Source organism: Lissotriton vulgaris, chromosome 3_1, assembly GCF_964263255.1.
Source record: "Lissotriton vulgaris chromosome 3_1, aLisVul1.2, whole genome shotgun sequence".
Lineage (NCBI taxonomy): Eukaryota > Metazoa > Chordata > Amphibia > Caudata > Salamandridae > Lissotriton > Lissotriton vulgaris.
In genome coordinates, this window is record NC_141689.1 from 1,086,374,730 (window position 1) to 1,086,399,559 (window position 24,830).

The following is a 24,830-nucleotide window of genomic DNA, read 5'->3' on the forward strand; positions in this document are numbered from 1 at the left end:
GACTGGAGAAGCCGGTGTTCTTGGCCCGGGCCTGTCCCAAAAAACATTATCAAATTTGGAAACGGTGGTCGGATTACAGGGGCCTGTGGCTAGAGCCTCTGGCATCGACGAGAGAAATGGAAGACCCAGTGTGATGGATATCTTGCTGGTATAATGTATACTTTGATGTATTCACGCTTAACCTGTACAGTATCGATGAGTCGTTGTGCAAGGGAGGGGGGAGGGGGGAGGAGGGGTTAGGGAAGTTGGGGAAAGGGGCGGGGGGTTGCGGGGGGAATTTTTCTATATGAATGAACGCATCGCTATTCATACTGTAATATACTGGCTACAACCCCTCCGGAGGGCGGAGTGCTGTGTGTTTTTTTTCTATGCGATCAATCAATAAAAACGTTTTGAAAACCCTAGCGGAGTCCCCATGGAACTTCCCCTAACACATCTGGGGTTCAGGGAATTCCTACCCTATCCCCTTTTCTTAATTTTTCACTTTTTTTCAAGTCTAGTCCCAAGATGACCGCCAACTCTTTCTGGTTAAAGTATTGGCAGCCAATAAAACTTAAGACAGGTCTGAGTCCACTGCAAGTACCAGAAATCTATATTTTTGAAACTTAAATATCTTTGAAACTACTGAACAGATTTACACAAAATTTATGGACCAACATTTAACTTTCTGCCAAAGTTGATGTAATTACATACAGCGGTTCAGGCTGTAGTCTTGTTCAAAAAAATGAAAAATCCCCATAGACATAACATGAGGAAAATGCATTTTGGAACCCCTTTTTTTTCTCAGTCCCTGCTTGACGGATCACCCCAAAACTTTCAACACAACAGCTGAACCAAAAAGGGGAAGTTTTTCGAAAATTTTGTAAAGATTTTTCAAGCAGTGCCAAACTAATGCCAAAACGCTTTTTCTACAGAAACTTTAGTCCTAACTAGAACTAATGTGATATGTGTGTGTGTGGGTTGGTGTGGGTGTGTGTATAATAAACTATGGAGGATATATACAATAAAATGTCTGAACACTGAGTTTCTTCATAATTGGTAACGCAATGCTCTGACATTTTTTAAACGCAGTTATGCGCCATAATTACAAAAATAGGACGCACTTTTGCATTTCAGATGGCACTCAAATATCTGCCTAGCGCCAAGGCAGGCACCCTTATGCCATGTTGCAAGGGTCCCTATGCTGCAGGGGCGATTGTATATGTGCAGAAAGTGACATCTTCCTACACATAAACAATCTTTAAAGGTGATTTGATGTTTCTATGACTGCTGCACAATGCAGCACACATAGAAAGAGCGAAATTAGAGGAGAAATTAATAATTTCTCCTCGTATCGTGATCCTAAGACCATGTTTTACCTGATCTTAGTTTTTGGTGCAGCCCCATCATTGTAAATATGGGACAGCGTTAAGAAGCAATGGCTGCAACACCCATTGCACGCCCCTTTCACGATAAGTGAAGTGTGAAAAGGAGTCTTATTAACAAGGCGGCGTTAAGCCAAGTTAACTGGCTTAACGCTGCCTTGTAAGGAGAGGGGGTTATCGCCACCAGAACTTCACTAAAGGTGACGTTCTGGTTGTGATATCCACTTGTAAATATGCCCCTATATTTTTAGGGATAAACTTCCAACCCACCTCCCATTTTGTTTACTCCTAACCTCTCTTTGCTTCTTGCCTCCCTGAACCTTAAACCTAATCGTACCCCTGTTTGCCTCTACCCTACCCCTAAATCCTAACATTACCCATACCACCCTTTACCTTTATCGTCCCCTTAACCCTACACTTACCCTTACCTTCCTTTAAGTTTACCCACCCATAACCAATAAATGTACCCATACCTCCCTTTATCACTACCCAACGCCTAAACCCTGCAAACACCTTCACCTCCCTCTTCCCACAATTAAAAAATTGTGGTAAAGATAAAAACATACTCCAGTTACTTTCCTGTGTGGTACATACCTGTAGCATAACTGTGTGATAACTGTCCTTCGTAGTAATGTCAGTACTGTAAAGGCTGTATACCCCTGGACTAGCTATATACTGCATTTCAAGTTATCATCTACCTAGTGTCCCCAACAGAGTATTTTAGGTGGCTAAAAAATCATGCATGTTACATTTAAACAGAAATCCTCATCTTAGGCAACTTCACTGTATCAGGTGAAAACCTCTCTCTGCCCATGAGCCCTGAAATAACAGCTTTTGAGGCGTTCACCAACATAGATCTTCACAAGTTAATTCAGTGAACAGCCTGTAAGGAAGGACATACCCTTGACTTGCCTTGGTCTTCAGCCCCTGATATCTGCTTTGTATACTCCTTATGCCTAGCTTGAACCAACCATCACTTAATGCTTTTCTGTATGTGACATATTAGAACTTCTACCTACAATTCTCACTCTATAAACATAGTCCTACGTACCTAGGAAAACATTTCCAGAAAAGCATTTAACAACATTTTATAAAAAGTTTAATGAAGAAAGTTAGCTTAATGCCTTCCTCTACTGATGAAACTAATCATAATCGCCACCTTGATATTCTAAGCTCCTTACTCAAAGAAACTATTGAGCAACGAGAAACCATTACTTCTAAAAAGGTCACGTAGATGAATAGTGAAAAATAATGGTTTTCAGCAGGGATATTTAAGAAAAGACTGCTGAAAATAAAACAGAAAGACCTTGGACTAGGTACTATAACCAGGAAGAAAGGTAATCTATTGTAATTGAGAAACCACGCTCTGTAACTTGAAGTCCTTTATTTAGAAAGAACACATAACACGACATCCATAACCCTGCCAGTCAAGTACTGACAGGAGTGTGCCTTAGAACGTTGACATGTAGGGAAGGGTCAGCCCAACTGGGGCAGAACAGAGGGGTCGGACTGTACCAACTTTACTTTTTTAGCTAGATACAACACAATCCTTTATGGAAAGGAAATCCAAAAGACAACACTATTAAAACAAGGTCTCCCTATCACAGAACACATCTGTCATCCTGTTTAAAGCAACTGAACCTCTTCTTCTCTTGTTTATAAACCATAATTCATTTGAATCCTCTCCATTGCTAGTGAACTACCTATCCTTATATTTCTTTGTTAAAATAAGCCTAATTCAAGAGTCTTTTACGACCAGCGCTGACACCAATATTTACTAAGACACAGATGCAAATCTGCTCACGGAAGAAACACCACCTTACCCAACTTCACCACCCTCAAAGAAGACGAAAGCTTTAATCTCACTAAAAAAAGTAAACCTTTAGGCTCACCATTAGGTGTCTCACCCGCTCAAATTACAAAAGTTCTGATCAGGTTTGTAACTCCTATATTATCGCAATCAATTGACTCTTCCCTAGAATCCTTAACCTTCCTCGAAGACTGAAGGAAGCCATTATTCTTTCCACTGTAAAAAAAAAAGTCCAATCTCAAGCTTTGGTACCCTAACAACTCCAGATACATTTCCCTCTTATCCTTTCTGGTGAAACTCACTGGAAAGAAATCATGACTAAACAACTATACCATTTTGTGCATCGAAAAAACATTAGGTATCATCCCTAGCAGTCTTCCGTCCAGGCTATTCAACTCAAACATTTATCGCATCTTGTAAGAAATTGGATTTTTGGCAGGCTAGGGCATGTGCCAAAGCCCGGCAGAAACCACCACTCTAGTCAGGATAAGTGAGTTACACTCCTAAAATAACCCCTGCTCACCCCCATAGATGCATGGCACAAGCAGTCAGGCTTATCTTAGAGGCAGTGTGTAAAGCATTTGCACATAACCAACATTAATACAGTGTAAGCACTACAAAAGGAAACCACAGCAGTTTAGAAAAATATCCAATATGTGTATATACTTAAGACAAGACCAAAAACAATAAAAATTCAAAATACAGTGCTTAAAAATCTTCACTTATCAAAACATGCTTTAAAAACAGTTCCTTGTTGTCGATAGCCATGTCCGGGGCTAACACGGCGTCGTGAGCAAACAAATCCAAACAGTTCTGGCTGACCGCAGCGTCGCAGGCCAGCTACGGTGTCAGGAAGACCCACATACAGTACCTTTTAGAAATGCAGGGTGTCGGTGACCACTAGTTGAGCTTCCAAAAACACGGCGTCCACAGGCGTCGGTTCCGGAGGTCGGTGCATGTGTCGGCAGGCCCTCGAAGTTACACACTTTGCAGGTCGATCTCCTCTCTGTTGGAGTCAGGAGCGCTTGCGTTGGCAGGTGTCGGGTGCTGCAGCACGAAGTGCAGCAGTGTGGCGTGCAGTGCCCTCAGGTCGGTTTGCGAGCAGCGGCTCGGTGGTGGTATCAGATGGCGTTGTCAGGGTGACCAGGGTGGCGGTGCGAGAGGAAGGCATCACGGTGCTGGCAGGTCACGGTGCAAGCAGCGGCTCAGTGGCAGCGTCCACAGGCGTCTCTGGTGAGACCAGGGTCACGGTGCGGCGTTGTGGCGGTGCCCTTTGCGGCACCAAGGCGGTGCGGAGTGCTGTGCCCACAGGTCACGGTGTGACAGGCGGCTCGGTGGAGGTGTCAGCAGGCATCGTCAGTGAGACCGGGGTCGCGGTACGGTGTTGCAGCAGTGCCCTCTGTGGTGCCATCAGGGCACAGAGTCAGCGGCGGTGTCATAGACATCGTTGGGTTGCTTTTCTTCTGTTGCAGCACAAAACACACAGTCCCCAGTGCAGAGGGAGAAGAGCATGAAGTAATTGTGGTTCCTGAGACCTCGTGAACAGGGGGCAAGCTCTACCTCAAGCCCTTGGAGAGACTCAAAAATTAGGTTGCCGAAAGACCAGTCCAGGCCTTTCACTTTCCAAGACAGAATCAGCCACTGCAGGTCAGCCCAGCAAAGCACTCAGCAAAGCGGTCGTTCCTCCTTGCAGTTTCTACGGCTCTTCTTCTTGGCAGTCTTCTTGATCCAGATGAGTTCTAAAGTTCAGGGGTCTGGGCCCCAGTATTTGTACATAAAAATCCTTTGATCTGGCAGGCAGAGGGTGTCTGTGCCCGGCCAGAACCAGTTTGGCCTTCTCTGGTGTGAATTCCTGGCAGGAGGTGGAGACGCTTTGTCAGAGGCAGACCGGCCCTTTGTGGTGCAAGGAAATCTCCTCCCACTTCCCCCATCGCAGCCCAGGTCTATCATCCCTTTCCTGACCCACCTACACTATCTGGAGCCCCTCCTGCTCCCCCAGCCTTCTGTCCAGCAGAGGCACACTGGATGACTAAGCAAGAAAATACCTACTTTCTAAAAGTGGTACTTTCAAACACAGAACGTAAAACTCACCTTCACTTAAAGATGCATCTTTAGATTCTGAGTTTGAGCATACTAAATGTTATTTTCCTACCTAGTTCCCAGGGCCAGTAATGTTTATAAATGTTATAAACAAACGTCCCAATCTGTCCTATGGGGAACAGGTAGCCTTGCAATAGTGAAAAACGAAAATGGCTGTAATTCACTATCAGGACATGCCACACACATCAGGGCATGTCCAACCTTTCCCATACCCTGCACCCTGCCCACAGGCGTATCTTGGGCCTACCTTAGGGGTGACTAACATGTAGAAAAGGGAAGGTATAGGTACTGGCAAGTGTGTGCACAGGCCAAGTTGACATGGCAGTTACAAACTGCGCGCAGACTCTGCAATGGCAGGTCTGAGTTACCTTTTTAGGGCTACTCATGTGGGCGGCACAATCAGTGCTGCAGGCCCACTAGTAGCATTTGATTCACAGATCCTGGCACACTCACTGCACTTTACTAGGGACTAACAAGTAAATCAAATACCCAATCATGGAAACACTTATCCATAACACAATTTACATAGAGAGCATATGCACTTTAGCACTGATTAGCAGTGGTAAAGTGCCCAGAGTCCTAAAACCAACACAAACAAGTCAGGAAAAAATAGGCAGAAGAAGCAAAAAGTTTGAGGATAACCCTGCAAAGGGGGCCATTTCCCACGTATCTGCAGCTGACGACATCAGAATAACTGCGGATTCGATCTTATCTAGAGTATTTCCTGCCAGATCTTTCTGTCCTGTTTGATCTCATGGATCATTCACTTCTGCTCTACTGCCAGTGTCAATTAAATATCACAGGCATGGCAGCATTTTAATGGTTAATTTTGATTGTGGGAGAACAAGATGGCTTCTGTGTAACAATCTGCTTCACCGGCTCCCATGCCGTAAATCATTTTGGCCAATGGCTATGCCGCCTAATTTGAGGACGCTGCTTCGTAGACTCCTGCTTCTCCCTTGAAGAAGAAGCCATAGTCGTTTCTGGCATGGGGTATGTGCTGGCACCAATACGAGCACTTGGGGAACTGCTACGGCGGACATTTCAGACTATTTCTCGCTTTGTTCCTGATCTGCTCTGCAGCCCCGCGGACATTTTGCGTGCTTTGAGGCAAGAGGTCGACCGCAATCTAGGGTGGACTATGGCAGCCCGCGGTGTGAGGTGGACTAAAACAAGGACTGTCCCAGTTAGCATTGGATCCACTAGCACAGGAATACTGGCTTCAGATTTGGACCCATGCTATGAGGTAAACAGGAGGCTGGGGCAGTAAAAAAGCCACAGGGAAATCTGCAGGGGGGGGAGCGCTCAAAGATGGCATGGGCTCCCAACCCTCTATTACGAAACTGTTTCCATTCACTAGCTCCTCGGGCCCTAAGGAACGAATAATGACAAGCCCTGATGGAGGTTGCTAGACCTGGCATCTTTGGCGTTGTTTCACCTGTCTTTTTGGCCTCTACCTCCTGTATTTTTGATGCTGTGCCGGATTTCGTTTTTGCTGGTTTAGATGCTTTGGACACTCTGCCGCTGCTGATTAGTGTCAGAGTGTAAGTGCTCCCTGTGTAAATTGTTATTATGATTGGATATACACGATTGACATATTTGTATCACCAAGAAGTCCCTAGTAAATTGCACTGGGTGTGCCAGGTCTGGTGATGACAAATGCTACTAGTGGGCCTGCAGCACTGATTGTCCCACCCACAGGAGTAGCCCCAAAATGGTGTCTCAGGCCTGCCACCGCAGTGCCTGTGTGCAGTCTGTGAACTGCCATGTCCTCCTGGTCAGTGTCCCCACTGACCAGGCCTAACCCTTCCCTTTTTATGCACATTGGTCACCCCTATGGAAGGCCCAAGGTACCCCCTTGGGCAGGGTGCAGTGTATGTGAAAGGTAGAGCATGTACTGGTGCAGGTGACATGCTCTGGTAGTGAATTACAGCCATTTTTGTTTTTCACTGCTGCAAGGCTATCTTGCTCCATAGGCTTTCATGGAGGATGCTGGTTACAGTGGCTACCAGCATATCTTCCCATAGGAACAAGATAGGACATAAAAGTCTAGCCTCCCTGAACTCATAATTTAATAACACACCTTTTAGGAAAGGTTGTTTTAAAACCCTGTGGTTGAGATCAGCACTTTTAGAAAGTTGCTGTTCTCGTGTCTGCCCTTTCTGAGTGCCTTGGCCTGTTTGTGTATTGACTGTCTGATTTGAGAGTGACAGGGGCTGGGGATTCCCCAGGAGGCTGGCTGAGTCAGCCCTAGGCTGAATGACTGCATTTGCAACTTGAGTGGTGGGAGGAGATAGCACCTGGGCCTGAATAGGTCTGTGCCTGCCTTCCACAATGCTGGCTCCACCTCTTGCTGGGCGGCTGACGGCCCTGCCCCTCACTCTGAAAGGAAAGGAGAAGCCAGGAAAACAAAGTGCTCAAGGAACACCCAGAACTGGTTCATACCGACTCAGAGCCCTCCTGCACAAAGGGAACAAAGACTTTTAGTGTTATAAGTACAGGACCCCTAACAACAGAAAATTAGATCATCCTGGAATCATGAAGGAACCTCTGCCAAGGAGAAAGCTGAAACTGAAGAAGGAAGATTGTCCAGCTGTTGCTCTGCTGGATTGCCCTGCTGTTGCTTTGCTGCCAAGGAGAGGGGAAGGGCTTTGCTTTGTGCTGTGTCCCCTTGCTTGAAGGAATCTCCAAGGGCCTGAGAAGAGCTGGCTCCCCGTTTTTGAAGTCCCAGGAACAAAAGGACTTCACCCCCAGCTTCCCCTGAGCTCTACTGAGAGAGTTATGTCCTTCCTGGAGTGTGTGGCCCATGTGTGGTGCCTCTGGAAGTTGTACCTGTGTTGGGAAGCTAGAAATCACGCTTTAAAGACTTTGCTACAGAAAAGTTATCGCATCGCACGCTATGGAGCTCATCCCCGACAGTGTGAGGAAATTTTCGCCGCTACGAAGGCCGAGATCGTTGCAGCGCCTGTTGCCGCTGCCAGAGTCGTTGCATCCTTCGTTTGCCATCGCATCGAGGAGCTGCGAGAGAGGGAGATCGCCGCTGGATCGCGCATCATCACCCCGGAGATAATCGCAGCCCCTACGAGATCGTCGCATCGTGCCTTTGCGAGAACAAGCTTCCTACGGAACCTACGCACCGGAATCCATACAAGTGGCCTTCCTCCTCATATAGAACGGATTCGTCGCAACACGCCCGCTGCTGCTGAAGGGCTGTCGCAAATGCCTCCCCAAGGTCTCAGGAGCAACGCATCGCTTGTTTTCCACCGTACCAGCTTCTGCTTTTGGAACATAGTCGCAACTAAAGGTACTGTTGGCTAAACGTGTCGCAACTGTAAACTTTTCACGCAACTGTGGATTATTTTATCGCAACCTAAAGAACTCTTTTGCAACCATATTCTTGAACTGTGTATGTTGGATTTTTGTCGTTTTGGTCTTGTGTAGTTTAGAAAAAAAACCTTTATTTTTCTAAACTGTTGTGGAGTCAGTTTGTGGTGTTTTCACTGTGTTACTGTGAGTGTTGGTACAAATACTTTACACATTACCTTTTGATTAGCCTTGACTGCTCGTGCCAAGCTACATAGAGGGTGAGCAGGGGTTATCTCAGGGGGTTTCCTCCTTACCCTGACTAGAAGAAAGGGTCCCTATGTGGACAGTGGTACCTATCTCTGCCAACTAGAGACCCCCAGTTCTAAGAGAGGTGCTGAACCTATAGAATTGGCCATGGATAACACGGGCTGCCTGGTTTGGAAGAGCAATTTGACCCTCATTTTACAGAATGTCTGGAACCAGCTGAAGCAGCGGAGTCCCGCAAAGAGGTGTCATCCGCTTGTAATATGCGCTCCACAGAGGGCTTAAATTCTGCAGTTCTTTCTTTTGCTATTAGTGCTGAGGATTCTAACGCCCAGGCAGGAACACTCACTGATGTGAATGAGCAGAAAGCTTATAATTTCACCATCGCCACTTCTGCAAATCGTGGTGCTACTGGTGCACAGTTGTCCCAGAGGGCTGTGTCCCCCGAATTAGCAGGTGAGCATATCTTTTCATCTTGGATGGCTCGGACGCCACAGCTGAGGGGAGTTCACTCACCTCAAGTGACCGGTATCAATCTGATTCCAACAGCGGTCATTTTTCCAAAGAAATCGGCACTGTTCACTGCCAGAAAACCACTTCCAGCAAGCAAATCGAGAGACGTCTTGGAAAGCATAGTCAGCTAAAATGGGATTTCTCTGGCTAACAACTTATGTTTCCCTATAGCGAAGAGTCCGGCAATATCCCAGGTTCAGAAAGTAAGAGAGCTACAACTGATTATCCTGAAGAACCTTCCTTGACGGCTATCTTATTGTTGATTAAACAGTTTCAGGAGGAAGTGCGGAAAGACTATAGATAGCTAAAGTGGCAGCCCAAACATTGCAAGGGGGACTTAGAAAGCTGAATAAAACCTGTTCAGATTGGAGGGTGGGTCACTATGATGGAAGGCTGCACCAAAAGTTTGGAGGCAGAAGTTACCACCTTGAAAGTTCTGTGTTCCTCCCAAGGCGCCTGCATGATTGATGTCATGTGGTAAATGAAAGACCAGTCGAACAGACAGCGCGGAAATAACCTCCGCCTGTTGGGGATCACCGACGGAGTAGAGGGAGAAGATCCCTGCCGTTACATCATGAAACTTCTGAAGGGAGCTATCTCTGATCATGCTGAGTGGAACTGGTATCACGAAACACAGCGAGCCTACCGCTTCCCTTTCACCCTGAAGAAATAACAAGCTAATGGTGAAGAGAAACCCAGAGCTTTTTGGGAGTTTTTGGGGAAAATGTACAGTTGGTCTATGAACCTGCTCGACCGAACTCTTAGAAGGGTTTTGAGGGGGTGTCTTTTTTGCAAAGCCTGATTTCTGCCATGCCATGGTAGAGCAAAGGTGGCACCTTCACCAGTTATTTTCCCCTTTTCAGCAGCTGGGCGCGCAAGTATTTCTTATGAACCCTGCTAAATTGAAAATTAATTTTGAATGGCTCTTCACGTACCTTGATGTCAGTAATCAAGGCTTATGAATACCTCCGCAAAATCAAGGATCGAAAAGGGCAAAGCTAGTGATTGTTATGTTCAACAGTTGATAGGTCTAGAGTCCTTATACTCTTTTATTTCTTTAGGAGAAGGCCAAATAGGGGTTCTTGGTGGCTTTTAGGGGGAAAGAGAGGCAGCCCTGGCACTAGTGAGTTTTAGCTTTGGAAGGGTTCAAGATTCCCCTTTTTTCTTTTGTTTTTCCTCTATTCCTCTTGTTGCTCTTCTCTACTGGCCTAAAAGGGTAAAAACCTTGTTTGAGTTCACGGTGGGCTAGGTGGCGGGGTTTTACTATAGGCGTTCATCATTCAGGTTAATCCTGAAAGCTCTATTATGTGGGGGGGAGGTTCAGGTCATGGGGGGAGAAGTTGGGCAAGGGTGGGTTTGGTTGGGGTCGGTCCTTCATGTTTTTGGCTTAGGTGCTAATATCAGAATGTATTTTTGTCGTGATGAGTTAGAAGTGCAAAATGTGGTGCTTTTATATTTTTAGACAGATAGTTTCTGACTGTCGGGCAGGGGTCCTCTTGTGGTATTGCCTAGACGTATGTTCTCATGTATGCTACTTTATCAACGAAATCAGTATTGAGTGAATATGGCAGATGGAATGCATTTTAGAATTATTTCTTTGAACATTTGCGGTCTAAATGATATACGAAAAAACAGAAGGCCTCTTAACGGTTTGTGCCTGCTGGGGCTGATGCAGTCCGCCTCCAGGAAACACATATTGAAGGATCACAGACACATCTCTTAAACACAATGGGATATACTCTGATTAGGAAGACATCACCGACAAGCGAGAGGTGTAGCTATTTTGATCCACCGTAATCGTCCGCTCCAGCCCATACAAATGAAATCTGATTCTCATGGGAGATGGGTTTTAGCAGAATGTCGGCTAACATCTAAACTTTCTTTTACCCTATGTTCAATATATGGGAGTATAGCTGATGATCACAGAGTAATTAATTGGCTTTCCGGGGAGCTAGCCCTCTGGCCTCTCCCTGTTATAATATGGGGTGACCTCCATAACAACTTACCAGAAATTGGGAGATGAATACCCAATTGCAGTATACAGGTCTGAAATCAAAGGCTTTACAGGCCTTGAAAAACAAACTGCATGCACATGGGCTGGTTGATATCTGGTGCCACTTAAAACTAGACTAACCAGGGTATGCTTATTATTCTGCGCTCCATCAATCATTTGCACAACTTGATTATTTTTAGGAAAGATAATACTTTTGGCTGTCGACCATGATGGAGGTGGGGTCGCGCTGGTGGAAATTTGGAACACAAGGACTTTAAAAATATCTTTCATCTGGGAGAAGACTTTGTAAAATTCGAGCAGTGCCTACCGCCTTACCATCCGGTAAGCCTGACATTGATATGGCAATTTCTTCCCAGGAGGAAGGGTCCTCCAGTTGATCGCGATCCTCCGGGCTAAGGTGTGATAACAAGACCGGCTCAAGAAAGTTGTCAATCACTTTCTGCCTGGCATCTTGCGAGCCAGCAACTTCTTCGGTATATATGCCTTAGTAAAATTTGCGGAAGTCTGAATTTTATTCGGAATGCTAGTGATTCCCCCTGCCGGAACTCAAATGGAAAGTATACCGTTATTTATGGGATGTTACCTAGTTCTCAGGCCCTACTGGTGACGGATTTGCTCACTACATTCATATATCTTTACGTGTGCAGCGGCCCACTTAGAGGCAGATTTCTCGGCCACATTGTACCAATTTCTGCTCTAAATGCGGCAGCATCAAGTTGTACCGGCTCAATTTGTTTTTCCTCTGCCTTTGCTAATTTTCTATGAAGCTCTAGAATCTGTGATTTCTCCTGTTTGTTCTTTCTAAGAGAAAACTAGAGTGTCTCCCCTCAAATACACGCTTTCAGGCATACCAACAACCATAACTGGAGCAGAGCCAATATTCCTTTCAAGGAAGTCCTGAGTCCAACTCTTCATATTATTTTGATAGCCTGTATCGAACAGTAACTCCCTCTCAAAACTTCAATATGGAACTTCCTTGCAGAAATACATACCCGTAATATTTAAAATTAAAGGGTTGTGGTCCGACAAGAACCATGGAGTAACGTTAATACTACTATCCTGAATCAAGGAAGGGGAATTAAAAAAAAGTAAAGAAAAGTGAAATAATTTAATGAATACAGAGTCAATAAAAGGGACTACTGTTAAAAAAGGATTTTTGTGATCAATGGTGTCGGGGGCAATTGTGCTTGGTGATAAATATAATTTGATTCAAGTCCCTGTTCTCCTAAAGGAATCATCCCCATTTATATAAACCACTCCCCTATTTAATTGGCATGCCAGGCACATCGCGCAGCAGACGTGCTTAAGTGAGGCTACTGATTGAATTGCTGATCTCTACAGCTTTCTCCTGCTAAGGGTATATTTAGGGGGTATGCTAACAGTTTAAAGTTAATTTTAAACCTGTGTTTTTAACGTTCACTTTTAAGTTACCTTGGCACTTGCACTTGCACTGGTACAGCCTTCTGCATTACTCCTCAGGTCCACCACAGGTTTTCCCGATTGAGTGGAGTGAGATTGCGAGAAGGGGGAATTGGTACTCTGTACTTCCGTGGGAACGGAACGGAGGTCTGCGCTCGAGCAGCTGGCCTCCCCTATTTAATTGGCATTCCAGGCACGATGCGCCAGCAGCCAGGACCCTTGCATGTTTCACGTTAAAGTCAGGAACCTGCCCAACGGTTATAGGTGCCTACACTAAACAGAAACTCTTTGAGATTAGACAAAGTAGCCTAAATAAATGTTTCCACCTAGCAAAGGCTACTCTTTGTACCCCTGCAGTATTGGACTGTAACTGCCTACTGGCCAATGTGAGATCGCTGCCTAAACACGCACTAGAAATCTGGGACCTTCTATCTTCCAAACTCCCTGATATGGGCTTCCTGACTGAAACTTGGCTAAAACCTAGCTTCCCCCATGCCATAGCAACAGCACTTCCAGAGGGATATCGCATCCTAAGGCTTGACAGGCTAATTAAGGTATGGTGTGTTGAGCTATAATTCATAAGGATTCCATTAAAGTAACAATACTGGAGCAATTAAATAACAACATTATTGGAGAACTAGTTTTTAGAATTGATCCGCACCCTCAACACAGTTGGAAAGGCGCTCTAGTTTACTGGCCACCCTGCCCCCTCTGGGATTTCTCACTCCAACTAATGGAACTAATCTCCTCGCATGTCATTTCTACAAAAAAGAAATTCTTCTGGCTGACTTTAATGTTCACAGTAAAGTCACCTCAAATCAGGATGACTTGTCGCTCCTAACAGATTTAAACACGTTGGATTTAAATAAGATCAACGAAGGCCCCACTCACTCTGCGGGACACACATTGGATCTTATTTTGACCAATTCTTCCAATATGCTGTGCGAAGTCACCTGCCCTCTCACATGGACTGACCATTCTCTTATAGAGTTCCAACTTAGAGGCCCCATGATACTTGACGCAAATTCTCCAACTCCTGTGAGCTGGTGCACACAGTGGCCCAAAAGTATTCCTGACTATTTCCTGGATTTAATTCCTACTTCTTGGAACCTTGACACAGAGAATATAGAGGTTGGCCGAACCCGCTGTTACTCGACTATAAAAACTGTCATTGATCTCCTGGCCCCCTTAAAGTAATGCACTAGCTCTGCTGGGCGCACTCAGACAGCATAGTTCTCTCCCAATCCAAAGACAGAAAATAGTCTGCAAAAAATTGGAGTGGTGCTGGTGCCTCTCCCACAATGCACTAGATAAAGCAAACTATAAAACTGCTCTGACGAAATACAATAAAAATATAAAAAATGCTCGAAAAACCCATATTGCACTGCAATTAGAGCAGGCTGGGAATCCCAGCAAAACTCTTTATCAGATACTCAAAAGTTTCACTCACCCAAAGCCATGTAACAATGAGGAAGCTCCCTCGCAAGCCTTATATGACAAAACAGAACCCACTTCACAAAGAAAATCGACCTAATCTATGATAACATCATTTCAGATTGAAGCTGCCAACAAGATCCCATTGTTGACCACTTACCCACCCTGTCTAACATGCAGAAGCTTGAATACTTCCCTTTACTCACGCCCGATGCAGTAGAGTCCTTACTCAACGCTGAATCAGGCCCCCCTCTTGATATCATCCCGGCCAAGACCACCTCGCTGCTGTTGAGACAGCTTGCTACCTCAATCTGTTCATTTCTTAATCTCTCGCTGAGTAAAGGTCAACTCCCCACTGAGTGGAAAGCAGCACAAAAATGTCCTATACGTAAGAACCTCAAGGCCCCTATGGGCGACCTCTCCAACTATCGACCTATTTCAATGCTACCTCTCCTGAGCAAGATTTTAGAAAAACATATTAATAAATATCTATCTTACTTTGTTGAAGTCTCCAGTTGTCTTGATTCTTCCCAGCCAGGTTTTAGACCCAGGTACAGTACTGAGTCTGCTCTGATTGCCATCACTGACAACATCAGACAGTCCCAGGACAACAGACAGGCAGTACTTCCTGTGCTGCTTGATCTGTCAGCAGCCTTCGACACAGTCTCACATCAAATTCTGCCTCAGGAGAGTGAAATTGGTATTCAAGAAACAGCTCTACAATGGATGTTGAGTTTTTTTCACATAGAACTCAGACTATTAAGTTAGGCCCTTTCCATTCTGAGACCGTGGAACTGACTAAAGGAGTACCACAGGTATCCTGTCTCAGTCCCACTTTATTTAACATCTATGTTGCCCCTCTGGCAGCATTACTCGGGAACCTAGGTTTTATGCCTATTTCGTATGCTGGTGATACTCAGCTCCTACTCTCCTTTGATAAAAACAATACCAATGCTCAGTCCACCTTCTCAGAAGGTATGAAGACCATTGCTATCTGGATGAGGTATGATTTTCTCCAGCTTAATGCAGGAAAAACAGAAATTGTGCTGTTTGGCGATGCATCTATGAGATGGTCCCCGAGCTGGTGGCCAGCAAAGCTGGGCTCCGTACCGGTCCCCAAGACTGTGGTAAAAAATCTAGGCATCCGCCTGGACCAGAAACAAATATTGAAGGAATATTCTTCAACCACCGTTGGTGCTTGCTTCTATGTGCCAAGCCTCTTTCGAAGGCTATTTCCCATTCTTCTTTTGACCACTCGGAAAACCCTTATCCAGGCACTAGTATTCAGTCATCTGGATTATTGCAATGCTTTGTTGAATTCAGCTAACAAAGCATCACTGAACAGATTGCAATTGGTCCAAAATACCACAGCCCGACTGGTCTCCACTGTTCCCCCCCCTGTTCCCCCCCCCCCCCAAATCCCCCCCCTCTTGCATTGGATCCCAGTACGGAAGCAGATCCGCTTAAAGATCTCTTGCATTGTGCACAAATCCTTGGGCGGCAAAGGCCCCAGTTATCTGGCAGGAAAATTCACGAAATACCAGGCTCTCATGACGTTACGCTCAGGGACCAAATCTCTACTCGTGGTTCCACGCTGTAAAATATCATGGCTGGATGGTAAAGCCTTCTTCCATTTAGCTCATACCTACTGGAACCAATCACGCATCCACCTGGTGGAGTGCTCTAATTACCTGCAGTTCCATAGGCTTCTTAGGACTACATTGTGTTGATCTGGCCCTCTTCTCTGGCCGACAAAATCAGTTTACTAGCTTGGAGATACCCCTTGGGGTTGATTCAGGTGCTTTATACATTTTAAACTAAATAACGCTTATCTATGGAGATTCGAAAATCTACTCCAAGATCTTTGCTTCCCGGCTCTATCTCAGAATTGAAAACCTTGTCTCCAAATGGCAACATAGGTTTATCTCTTAAAAAAGCACCACCGAAAATATCCAGAGGACCATTACATTGTTTGATGCGGCACAGACCAAAGGGAACCCGATGGCGCTAATACTTCTTGATGCTGAAAAAGCATTTGATCGGATTTCCGGGCTGTTTCTGTGGCGTGTCATGCAGTGAATAGGTTTCAGGCCTGGGGTTATTCAGGCCTTTTATATAAATCCTCCTTCTAGGGTTTCGATCAACGGGCAATAACAGAGCAACTTGAAATTACACGCCAGACCCACAAGGGATGTCCCTGCTCCCCATTGCTTTTTGCAATGTATATCGATCCTTTTATTAAAAGACTTGCCAATAATCAAGAAATCCCGGCAATACATAGATATGGCGTTGAAACAAAAATCATGGCGTGCACTGATGATTTCGCTTTTGTGACCCCGAACCCGAGAAAGCTATTGCAGCTATAGGATGAGAGGCCCAGGGCTTTTGGGGAGGTATCTGGGTATGCTATAAAGAAATGAAGGACCCAAAGATTCATAAACAAAAAATCCAACTGGATGTATAATAGAGTTGTTTCTAAAGCAAGGTATCTAGGGGTGAACATCCTGGCTGAAACAGATAATAGTCGGAGAAAATCTGGTTCTTCTTGCTTCAGAGACAAAGAGGGCATTGAATCGATCGGCTTAATAACTTACATTTGTCAATGGTGGGCTGGTGCAATGTCCTCAAAATGATCTTTTTTCCTAAAATTTTATGTTTTTTCAGAGCTATCCCTCTTGAATTTACTAACACAATACTAAAGACATTTGATGGTCTTTTTTCACAATTTATATGGGCCTATTCCCAGCCAAGAAAATCTCTTAAATACTTATCCCTTCCCCGGGAGAGAGGTGGCTGGGCACTTCCAAATCTAAAATTATATTACCGGGCCACAGTCCTGCAAATATGCCCAGCTATGGTACAAGACCAATCTTTAGTACCTATAACAAAACTCCCGTCTCCGTTCGAACTTTTACTTGGGTCCGATGCATGGGGTGTTTTTGGCGCCAGCTCTAATTCGGGTATTACAAGAAGGTTAGGTTCAAGACCCTTATGGGATCCTTTAAGGCATGGGTACTCACAAACTTTCTCTCAGGGGCCAAATTTACAGTGTGGTTTGTGTCCGAGGGCCGCACCGGTGGGGGGGGGGTCAGTGGGGAAGGGGCGGGGCTAGAACAACAACAAAAACTGTGACCATGAGGTTGATCATAGGTCCCTGCAGCGGACGCCTTCGTCCACTGAGCCACCAGACCCGGCATAGACACACATCTCTCTCCCTCTCCCCCTCTCTTCCCCTCTCTTCCCCTCTCTTCCCCTCTCTTCCCCTCTCTCCCCCTCTCTCCCCTTCTCTCTCCCCTTCTCTCTCCCTCTCTCTCTCACTCTCTCTCTCCCTGTCTCTCTCTCCCACTCTCCCTCCCTTTCTCCCTCCCTGTCTCTGTCTCTCTGTCTCCCTCTGACTCTCTCACTCTCACTCCCTCTCTCTCCATCTCTCCCTCTGTCTCCATCTCTCCCTCTGTCTCACTCACTCTGACTCTCTCTCTCCCTCCCTCCCTCCCTCTGTCTTCCTCCCTCCCTCTGTCTCCCTCCCTCTCTCTGTCTCCCTCCCTCCCTCTGTCTCCCTTCCTCCCTCTTCCTCCCTCCCTCTGTCTCCCTCCCTCTCTCTGTCTCCCTCCCTCCCTCTGTCTCCCTCCCTCCGTCTCCCTCCCTCTGTCTCCCTCCCTCTCTCTGTCTCCCTCCCTCTCTCTGTCTCCCTCCGTCTGCCTCCCTTTCCATCCCTCCCTCGCTCTCCCTCGCTCTCCCTCGCTCACCCTAGCTCTCCCTCCCTTTTCCTCCCTCTGTCTCCCTCCCTCTGTCTGCCTTCCTTTCCCTCCCTCACTTTCCCTCCCTCGCTCTCCTTCCCTCCCTCGCTCCCCTTCCCTCCCTCGCTCTCCCTCCATCCCTCTTTCTCCCTCCCTCCCTCCCTTTGTCTCCCTCCTTCTTTTTTTTTTTAAAGCTTTCTGCAACCAGAGCTCGACTCAGAGACTCTGTTGCCTGTGGGGGCCAGACGATTTCCGCCGTAGTCAGAGTGGGGCTGCAGGGGCGCTGAGAGGTGAAAAGAGCCTCATTAACATGGTAATGGTCTTTTAAAGACCTGTGAAATGCTTGGGGGCGGCTGTGTGCGCCTCCTGAAAGCCGCACCCAAGCATTTCACAGGTCTTTAAAAGACCATTACCGTGTTAAATAGGCTCTTTTCACCTCTCAGCGCCCCTGCAGCCCCACTCGGACTACGGCGGAAATCGCCCGGCCCCCACAAGCAGCAGAGTCTCTGAGTCGAGCTCTGGTTGCAGACAGCCTTTAAAAAAAAAAAACAACTCGGGTACGATGTCTAAAAGGTCCGCGGGCCGCCAGGGAAGGCTTGCCGGGCCGCCAGCGGCCCGCGGGCCGTACTATGAGTATCCCTGCTTTAAGGTCTTCACCGCCGGGCGCAAGCTATTAGGGATTGGCAGATTGAATTATTACACCCCTACTAGAAATAATAAACATCCGCAGGAATGTTTGGGGGATTTCATTTTCAAAATTGGTTCAACTCTGGCATTAACAAACTAGGGGCCCTGTATTCGATCAAGGGTGTCTTGGAATTTGAAGATCCTACAATTCAATTTGATCTGAGCCACAATGAGGCCTTTAAATATCTAGCCATCATGAACTTTTTAACACGCAAGTCAGGCGGGCCCTCGGGGTTTATGAAATGTTAACTTTTTGAGAGATTGTTGGATCTCACAATTCCCCGAATTGGGTCCATCTACGACCCTCTTAACAGCCTAATGCCTGATGACCGTGCCAAAATTTATAGAAAATGGCAGCAGAAATTGGATATCACCAATAATGTCTTCTGTCTGGCTCTCTAATTTGCTCAAAGTGACCTATTATCAGCTAATTTACAAGCACAATTCTACAAAACTTGCTTTTTCGGGGGCCCAGTAGAGGCACTAATTCCCCTCGATGCTCCGAATATAGTGCAGACTCTATCCATATGTTTGCCACATGTGAGAAACTTGGGCATTTGCTAACTAAGATCCAAAGCCCAAAGTTTACCGCCCGTTTTTATTGAGTTGGAAGAAACGAATACAGGTGCCTTTTGATTGGTCGAGGAAACCTTCAGAGCACAATATTGATTGAAGTGAAAAGGAAAGGAAATTTACTAAGGAGTTACCAAGGATTAATATAAAGATTGAGTCCTGATGAAGCCTTTTGGTTTGTGTAAACCTCGGCGAAATGCGTTGGCATGCAAAAAGGGGATTGGAGTTTAAAAGAATAAAAGAAAAGGAAGAAATCTTCAAGAGCCCAATGAACTGTCCTATGTTTAGTTTGCGAAAAGAGCATTACTATTGTGATAAGTGGTGTGCTGCGATCATTGTTGTTATATTGCGTTCAATCTTAGGATTGCATAGTGAGAAGTAGGGTGTTCTCTTCTCCCATTGGCATTGCAAGCACCCAGAGGAATAAGGATTTTGTGTATACATTAATGAGTGTATTGTCACATGAGCACATGAGCGCCAAGATTCTCCCATACACCCAAGAGGTTTAAATTAGAAGCTTCTGTACTGTGCCTGGGTGTGCCTTTTATGGACCAGGCTCAGCCACACCCAAGTATGCAGCAGATTTACAGAGTTTCCACAACTCTCAGACCTTCAACCAGATAGGGCAATCAAGGAGACAGGGATCACTCAGGCACCACGCACTCACTGAGAATCACTGATGGTGGAGCAGAGGAGGCTAACTCCGCCAGATTAGGAGGAGCCCTTGTGTCACTGGTGAAACAATGAATGGGTCCTATTCAAGTATGGTGTCTAGGATGAGGCTGACATGGGCACTGAGGGGACTAGAACATTCTGGATATTCAGAGAGAAATCTTGCACATTCTGGATGTTAAAGAAGAGGACACAAGTTTTCAGAGGTATCACATCTGTTTCCATATTCCAATAGCTCAAAAGTTCTAGATGTTCCTAATATGCAAGGACCATTATGGAATTGCCTCTGAGAACATTCATGAAATACATGGTCCTGCTGGCAATGCCAATATACCGAAAGAAGGAGGAGGTAGAGGTAAGGCTAACTTTGTGTTACCCTATTTTATGTTATGTGTATTTGCATAGCACACAACTCACCCAGGTTGATATCCTGGTGCTGCTGGTGCTGAATGGGCCAAGACAGGGCCAGGCTAGGTGAAGAACCAGTTCTTCACTTTATTGTAGAATTCAGGAACTCAGGAGGAGGCTCTGATGTGCGGGGGCAGTTTTTCTAGGCTTTAGGAGCAAGGTAGTAGAAGGCACAACCGCCGGATATGGTTCTACGCATGTGGGGTGGAAGATGCGAGTAGGAGTCCGGCTGAGTGGAAGGCTCCGGTAGGTTTGTGGAAGTTTATGCAGTTGTTAAGGTACATGGGGCTAATGTTGTGTAAGGCTTTGTATGTTTCGGTGAGGGGATAGAAGAGTGTGTTTGTTGATTGGGAGACACTGGAGCTCTTTGATGTGGGGAGTAGGAGGTTTAGCGTGAGCCTGACCACTAAGTTTTGTATGGCCTGGAGTCCTCTGAACATTTCAGTGTTAATTCCAGCATAGAGTGCATTGATGTAGTACAGTTTGTTCGTCAAGAGGGCTTGTGCGATTGGTCTGTGAATGTTGGTAGGGAGCTGTTTAATTTTCTTGAGTTTATGGAATCAGGAGACGGAGACTGTGTTAATTTGGCAGGGCATGATGAGTTGGTTGTCAGGTAATATCCTGAGGTTCTTTGCGTGGGTTGTCGGTAGGGGTGTGGCTCTGAGTTCAGCAGACCATCAGGTATAGATCCAGGTATCTTTGCCAATGATCACTACTTCCTTCTGAGGCATTAGGTTTTCATCCATCTTGTGACTTTGGGTATACAGGCAGAGAAATTGGTCTGATTGTTTGGAGTCTTGTCAGAGAGGGTGTCGTATGCATAGGATATGATGTTGATTCCGATGGAGTGGGTGATGCAGATGCTTGGAGTCATGCAGGTGTTGAACAGAGTGGGGCTCATTGAGGATCCTTGTGGAACTCAGAAGATAAGATTGACGGTGTCCAAGTTGAAGGTGGCTAAACTGTCCAACTGGGTGCAGCCTATCAGGACGGAACAATTCCAGCAAAGTGTAAGACTTTGATGCCGGCTTCGTGCAGTCGTTGGATAAAGATGGGATGATATATGGTATTGAAGGCTACGTAAAGATCTAATACGATGAGGCTGGTGTGACCTCTATCCATGATCTTCCAGATATTATCCATAAAGGTGATGAGGGCAGTATCTGTAATGTGGCTGGGCCACTGAAGTACCTGGCACACAAGAGATTGTCCCTCTGAGGTGTAGGACATACAATGGTTATGTTTTTTAAAAAGGACAAATACTATCACTCACCGAAGTGAAATGCTTCATCATGGAGCATCCTCCTCCCCTGTAGAGGCATAAAGTTTGACACAGTGGTCACCCCTGAAGGTCTTTGATTGGAAGAGTCAGTAACGTGCCTAGCTGCATCAGAATACTTACCCAGATAGCCCATATACAAAGCTTGGGACTTCAAAAACTTTAAGTCAAAGCGTGTCCTAAGAACCAAGGGGGGACTGGGACCTTCGTGCTCTCAGATCCACCCAACATGCCACCCCGCTTCGACTGACTTCGCAGCTGGAACTGACTTCGCAGTACCTCCTGCTGCGGTCTTCTCTGCAGCAGCAAATCCTGTTCAGCGGCTGCTTGTAGAGGGGGTATCCCACCCGTGAAGCCCTCATCAGCTAGTGTGCAGCTTTGTCCCATTGGAGATTTTCGACTTCTAAAAAAGAGACTACATCTGAGCTTCAAAATCTTCACCGTGACTTTGCTCTCCAACAACAACTCCTTCTTCTAACACCCAGCTTGCTACCTTTCCCTGCTGAACTCTTCCTTCTCAGACAATTTTCTTCAAACATTCCTCTAAGTCCAAAGGTAAGCGAAGTCCAGGCCTAAACCACTTTGAGTGTCTGAATCAAGCTTCTTCATGGTAAAGCCATAACATTCAACCTTGCCCCTGTCTCGAGCATCTTGGTGTCCACGGTTGGTGCAATGATCTTTTAGCTGCTATTGTTGGTGTGAGATTTTTCCTGTGTTGTGTTTTCACTTTATTACTGTTTGCGTGCTGTATTAATACTTTACACATTGCCTCTAAGTTAAGTATGACTGCTTTTGTGTCAAGCTACCATACGATTATACACAGTTTCATTTAGTGACTTTTGTGGTTCACCATGACCAGGACTTTGGTTGCTGCTTGAGAAGGGCTCACACTGCCCTCAACCAACAGCCCACTTTCTCACGCATATATATTACAAGTGTTCTGGGATTCAGTGCGTAAGTGGGACTATTTAGTGTTTATTACATCAATGGAAATTCCCATGGAAGAGAACCAGGATTACAAGCAAGTAACCTTTCTTATGTTGACATCTACAGGACTATTCAGTGTTTGTGATTAGAAGTCTCCCGGGTTGTAGAACTGCGATTACAATGTAATCATCCTTTAATAACTTTTCAGTGATTGCCATTTACCAGAGATGAGTTGAAAGTGAAATGACACCCAGAGAAAAGAAATTGTTAGTTAAACCTTTGCAGTGCCAAAATGCACTATAAAATTAATACAATAGGATAATATTTGTATAGTTCAGTAATGTATTTCTTTTCTTTACAGAGGTAAAAAAGAAAGCTAGCTTTATCACACCGGTTCCAGGAGGCGTTGGACCCATGACTATTGCAATGCTTCTGAAGAATACAGTTCTTGCTGCAAAGAAAATATTGCACTAAAGAATAGGATATGGAAGCAATCTTATAACCCATTCTGTTTATGTTCTAATTATTTTTTACAAGAATGATATTTATTTATACATTCTATTTATTTGTGTACAGTGTTCTTTTAAATATGTATTATAATAATAGTATCTTTTCTATACATGAAACTCTTTAATGCAAAGAAAGTATTGCTACATATGCGTTTGATATGATCTGTGATTGGACATCATATACTTGTTGGGATCAGAAAGGGCTTTGCTGCATAATGCAGAACAAGTTAAGGGCTTCCATTAAGCACAAATATTGTAAGGCACAAAAGTTTTTTGCCACAGATTTCAAACTAAAAAAACATGGGTTTCTTTTTGATTCGCTTAAATACACCGTGCTTTCCATCAGTTTTATTGTAAGCACAAATTGCTGTGTCTGTGGCATTGTATCTGCTTCCGTTGCGTTGGTCTTACTGGAGAGTCTGTTTGTGCATGGAAGTTTGCCCGAAGTCTCCTGGTGGCTGTATCTCCCTGTCTATTCTTTATGTGTGGCCTTGTCTTCCAAGTAGGGCACAGTATCTTCTCTAATTTGTGTCTTCCGGTATCTATAATCGTTGAATTGGATCTTTTAAATACCTCCATAACTTCCCAGTAGCTTAACCCAACCCTTTTGTGTCTGTCTCTACCCAGTTTCTCACCAAAGTATGTTCCCTCCTGGTGTGTCCTTTCTATTTCTCAGCACATCTTACTAATGTCTGTGTTTCCAGCATTTACGAATGTGCCGAATGTGGTTGTATTATTAATATAGTTGAATAGTGTTTATTGTACTGAAGTTAGCAATCTGCAATGCCTCTTTACCTTTTGCACAAGGAAAAGATGACAAACCTATGTAGAAAAAATGCCCTATGTTGTGTCTCGACTAATGCACAATCACCTGTTTTGCCATGTCATTTGATTGTATTATTTAGAGCCCGATGAAAAACTGTTTCTCTCCTGTAACTCAGAGTTGAACAAGACCAAACTGTATGTATATTAATGTTGTAAGAAGAGTGTCACATCTAGTAAGTTCAGGAGGTTGTGTTTCCGTCAATTTTGCCAAAAAGAAATGGCATATGGAGACAAGAATGCGTTATTATAAGTATTAAATAACGCTGCATTGTTTAATTTCTATATTGTGCCTGAGGTAGGCATATCACATGACACTACGCCATCACTGTAAAATCTATCTATAATTTGTGATAACTGTTTCTTTGCAATCCTTGGCACAAGCCCAGATTTACTAGAAATCGCATAGTGCATTTAGAAAGCCTACAGTACTGCCAGTGTGCGAACGTGGAAAAAATTGCCTTATTTACACAGTAGCTCGCTGGTGATGTCATTGGCTGTGCAACAAATGCCAATTTAGTGCCAAATCGTAAGTGATAGGTTGCATTTCAAAGGTGAGCAGATGGTGGCTTGAAACAGGTTTATTCTCGAGGTGCCGTCTCATTTACAAGGTTGCATGTGATGACAAGTGTAAAATGTGTAGAATTATAGAAATTGCAAGTTGCACAGGGGAATAGCATGATATTCTACTAGCCCTTTCTTTGTACCTCATTTCATTTGATGCTCGTGTTCTTTGTAAAGCAGTATCATGCTACTTTAAATGATCTTGCTTTGCTTGGAATCCTAGGAGTCTTTGCACTGTTTCCCCCTTGCTATGTCCCATTTACATACATTGTTGTGGGTTGGGTGCACAACAACCCAAAGGCATTTTGCACTGCCCTCAGTTCAGGTTTTGATACAAACAGTGTTCAATTTGAGCCATAGGGGTCTCCAGCACTCATATTTGGGGACCAGCGCTTATTTTTGGCATCAGTCATTCATCAAAAATCAAG

General features: G+C 45.1%; 1 protein-coding gene across 1 annotated transcript in view; it reads left to right on the forward strand.

Annotated features, from left to right (window-relative positions):
* Positions 1-22,981, forward strand: part of LOC147727456 (bifunctional methylenetetrahydrofolate dehydrogenase/cyclohydrolase 2, mitochondrial-like) — a 505,471-nt gene extending 482,490 nt beyond the window's left edge. Inside the window, exon 8 of the mRNA XM_086963121.1 lies at positions 22,869-22,981. Within this exon, the coding sequence (XP_086819247.1) occupies positions 22,869-22,981 (113 nt within the window). The remainder of the gene's footprint in view (positions 1-22,868) is intronic.
* The last annotated feature ends 1,849 nt before the right edge of the window (positions 22,982-24,830 follow it).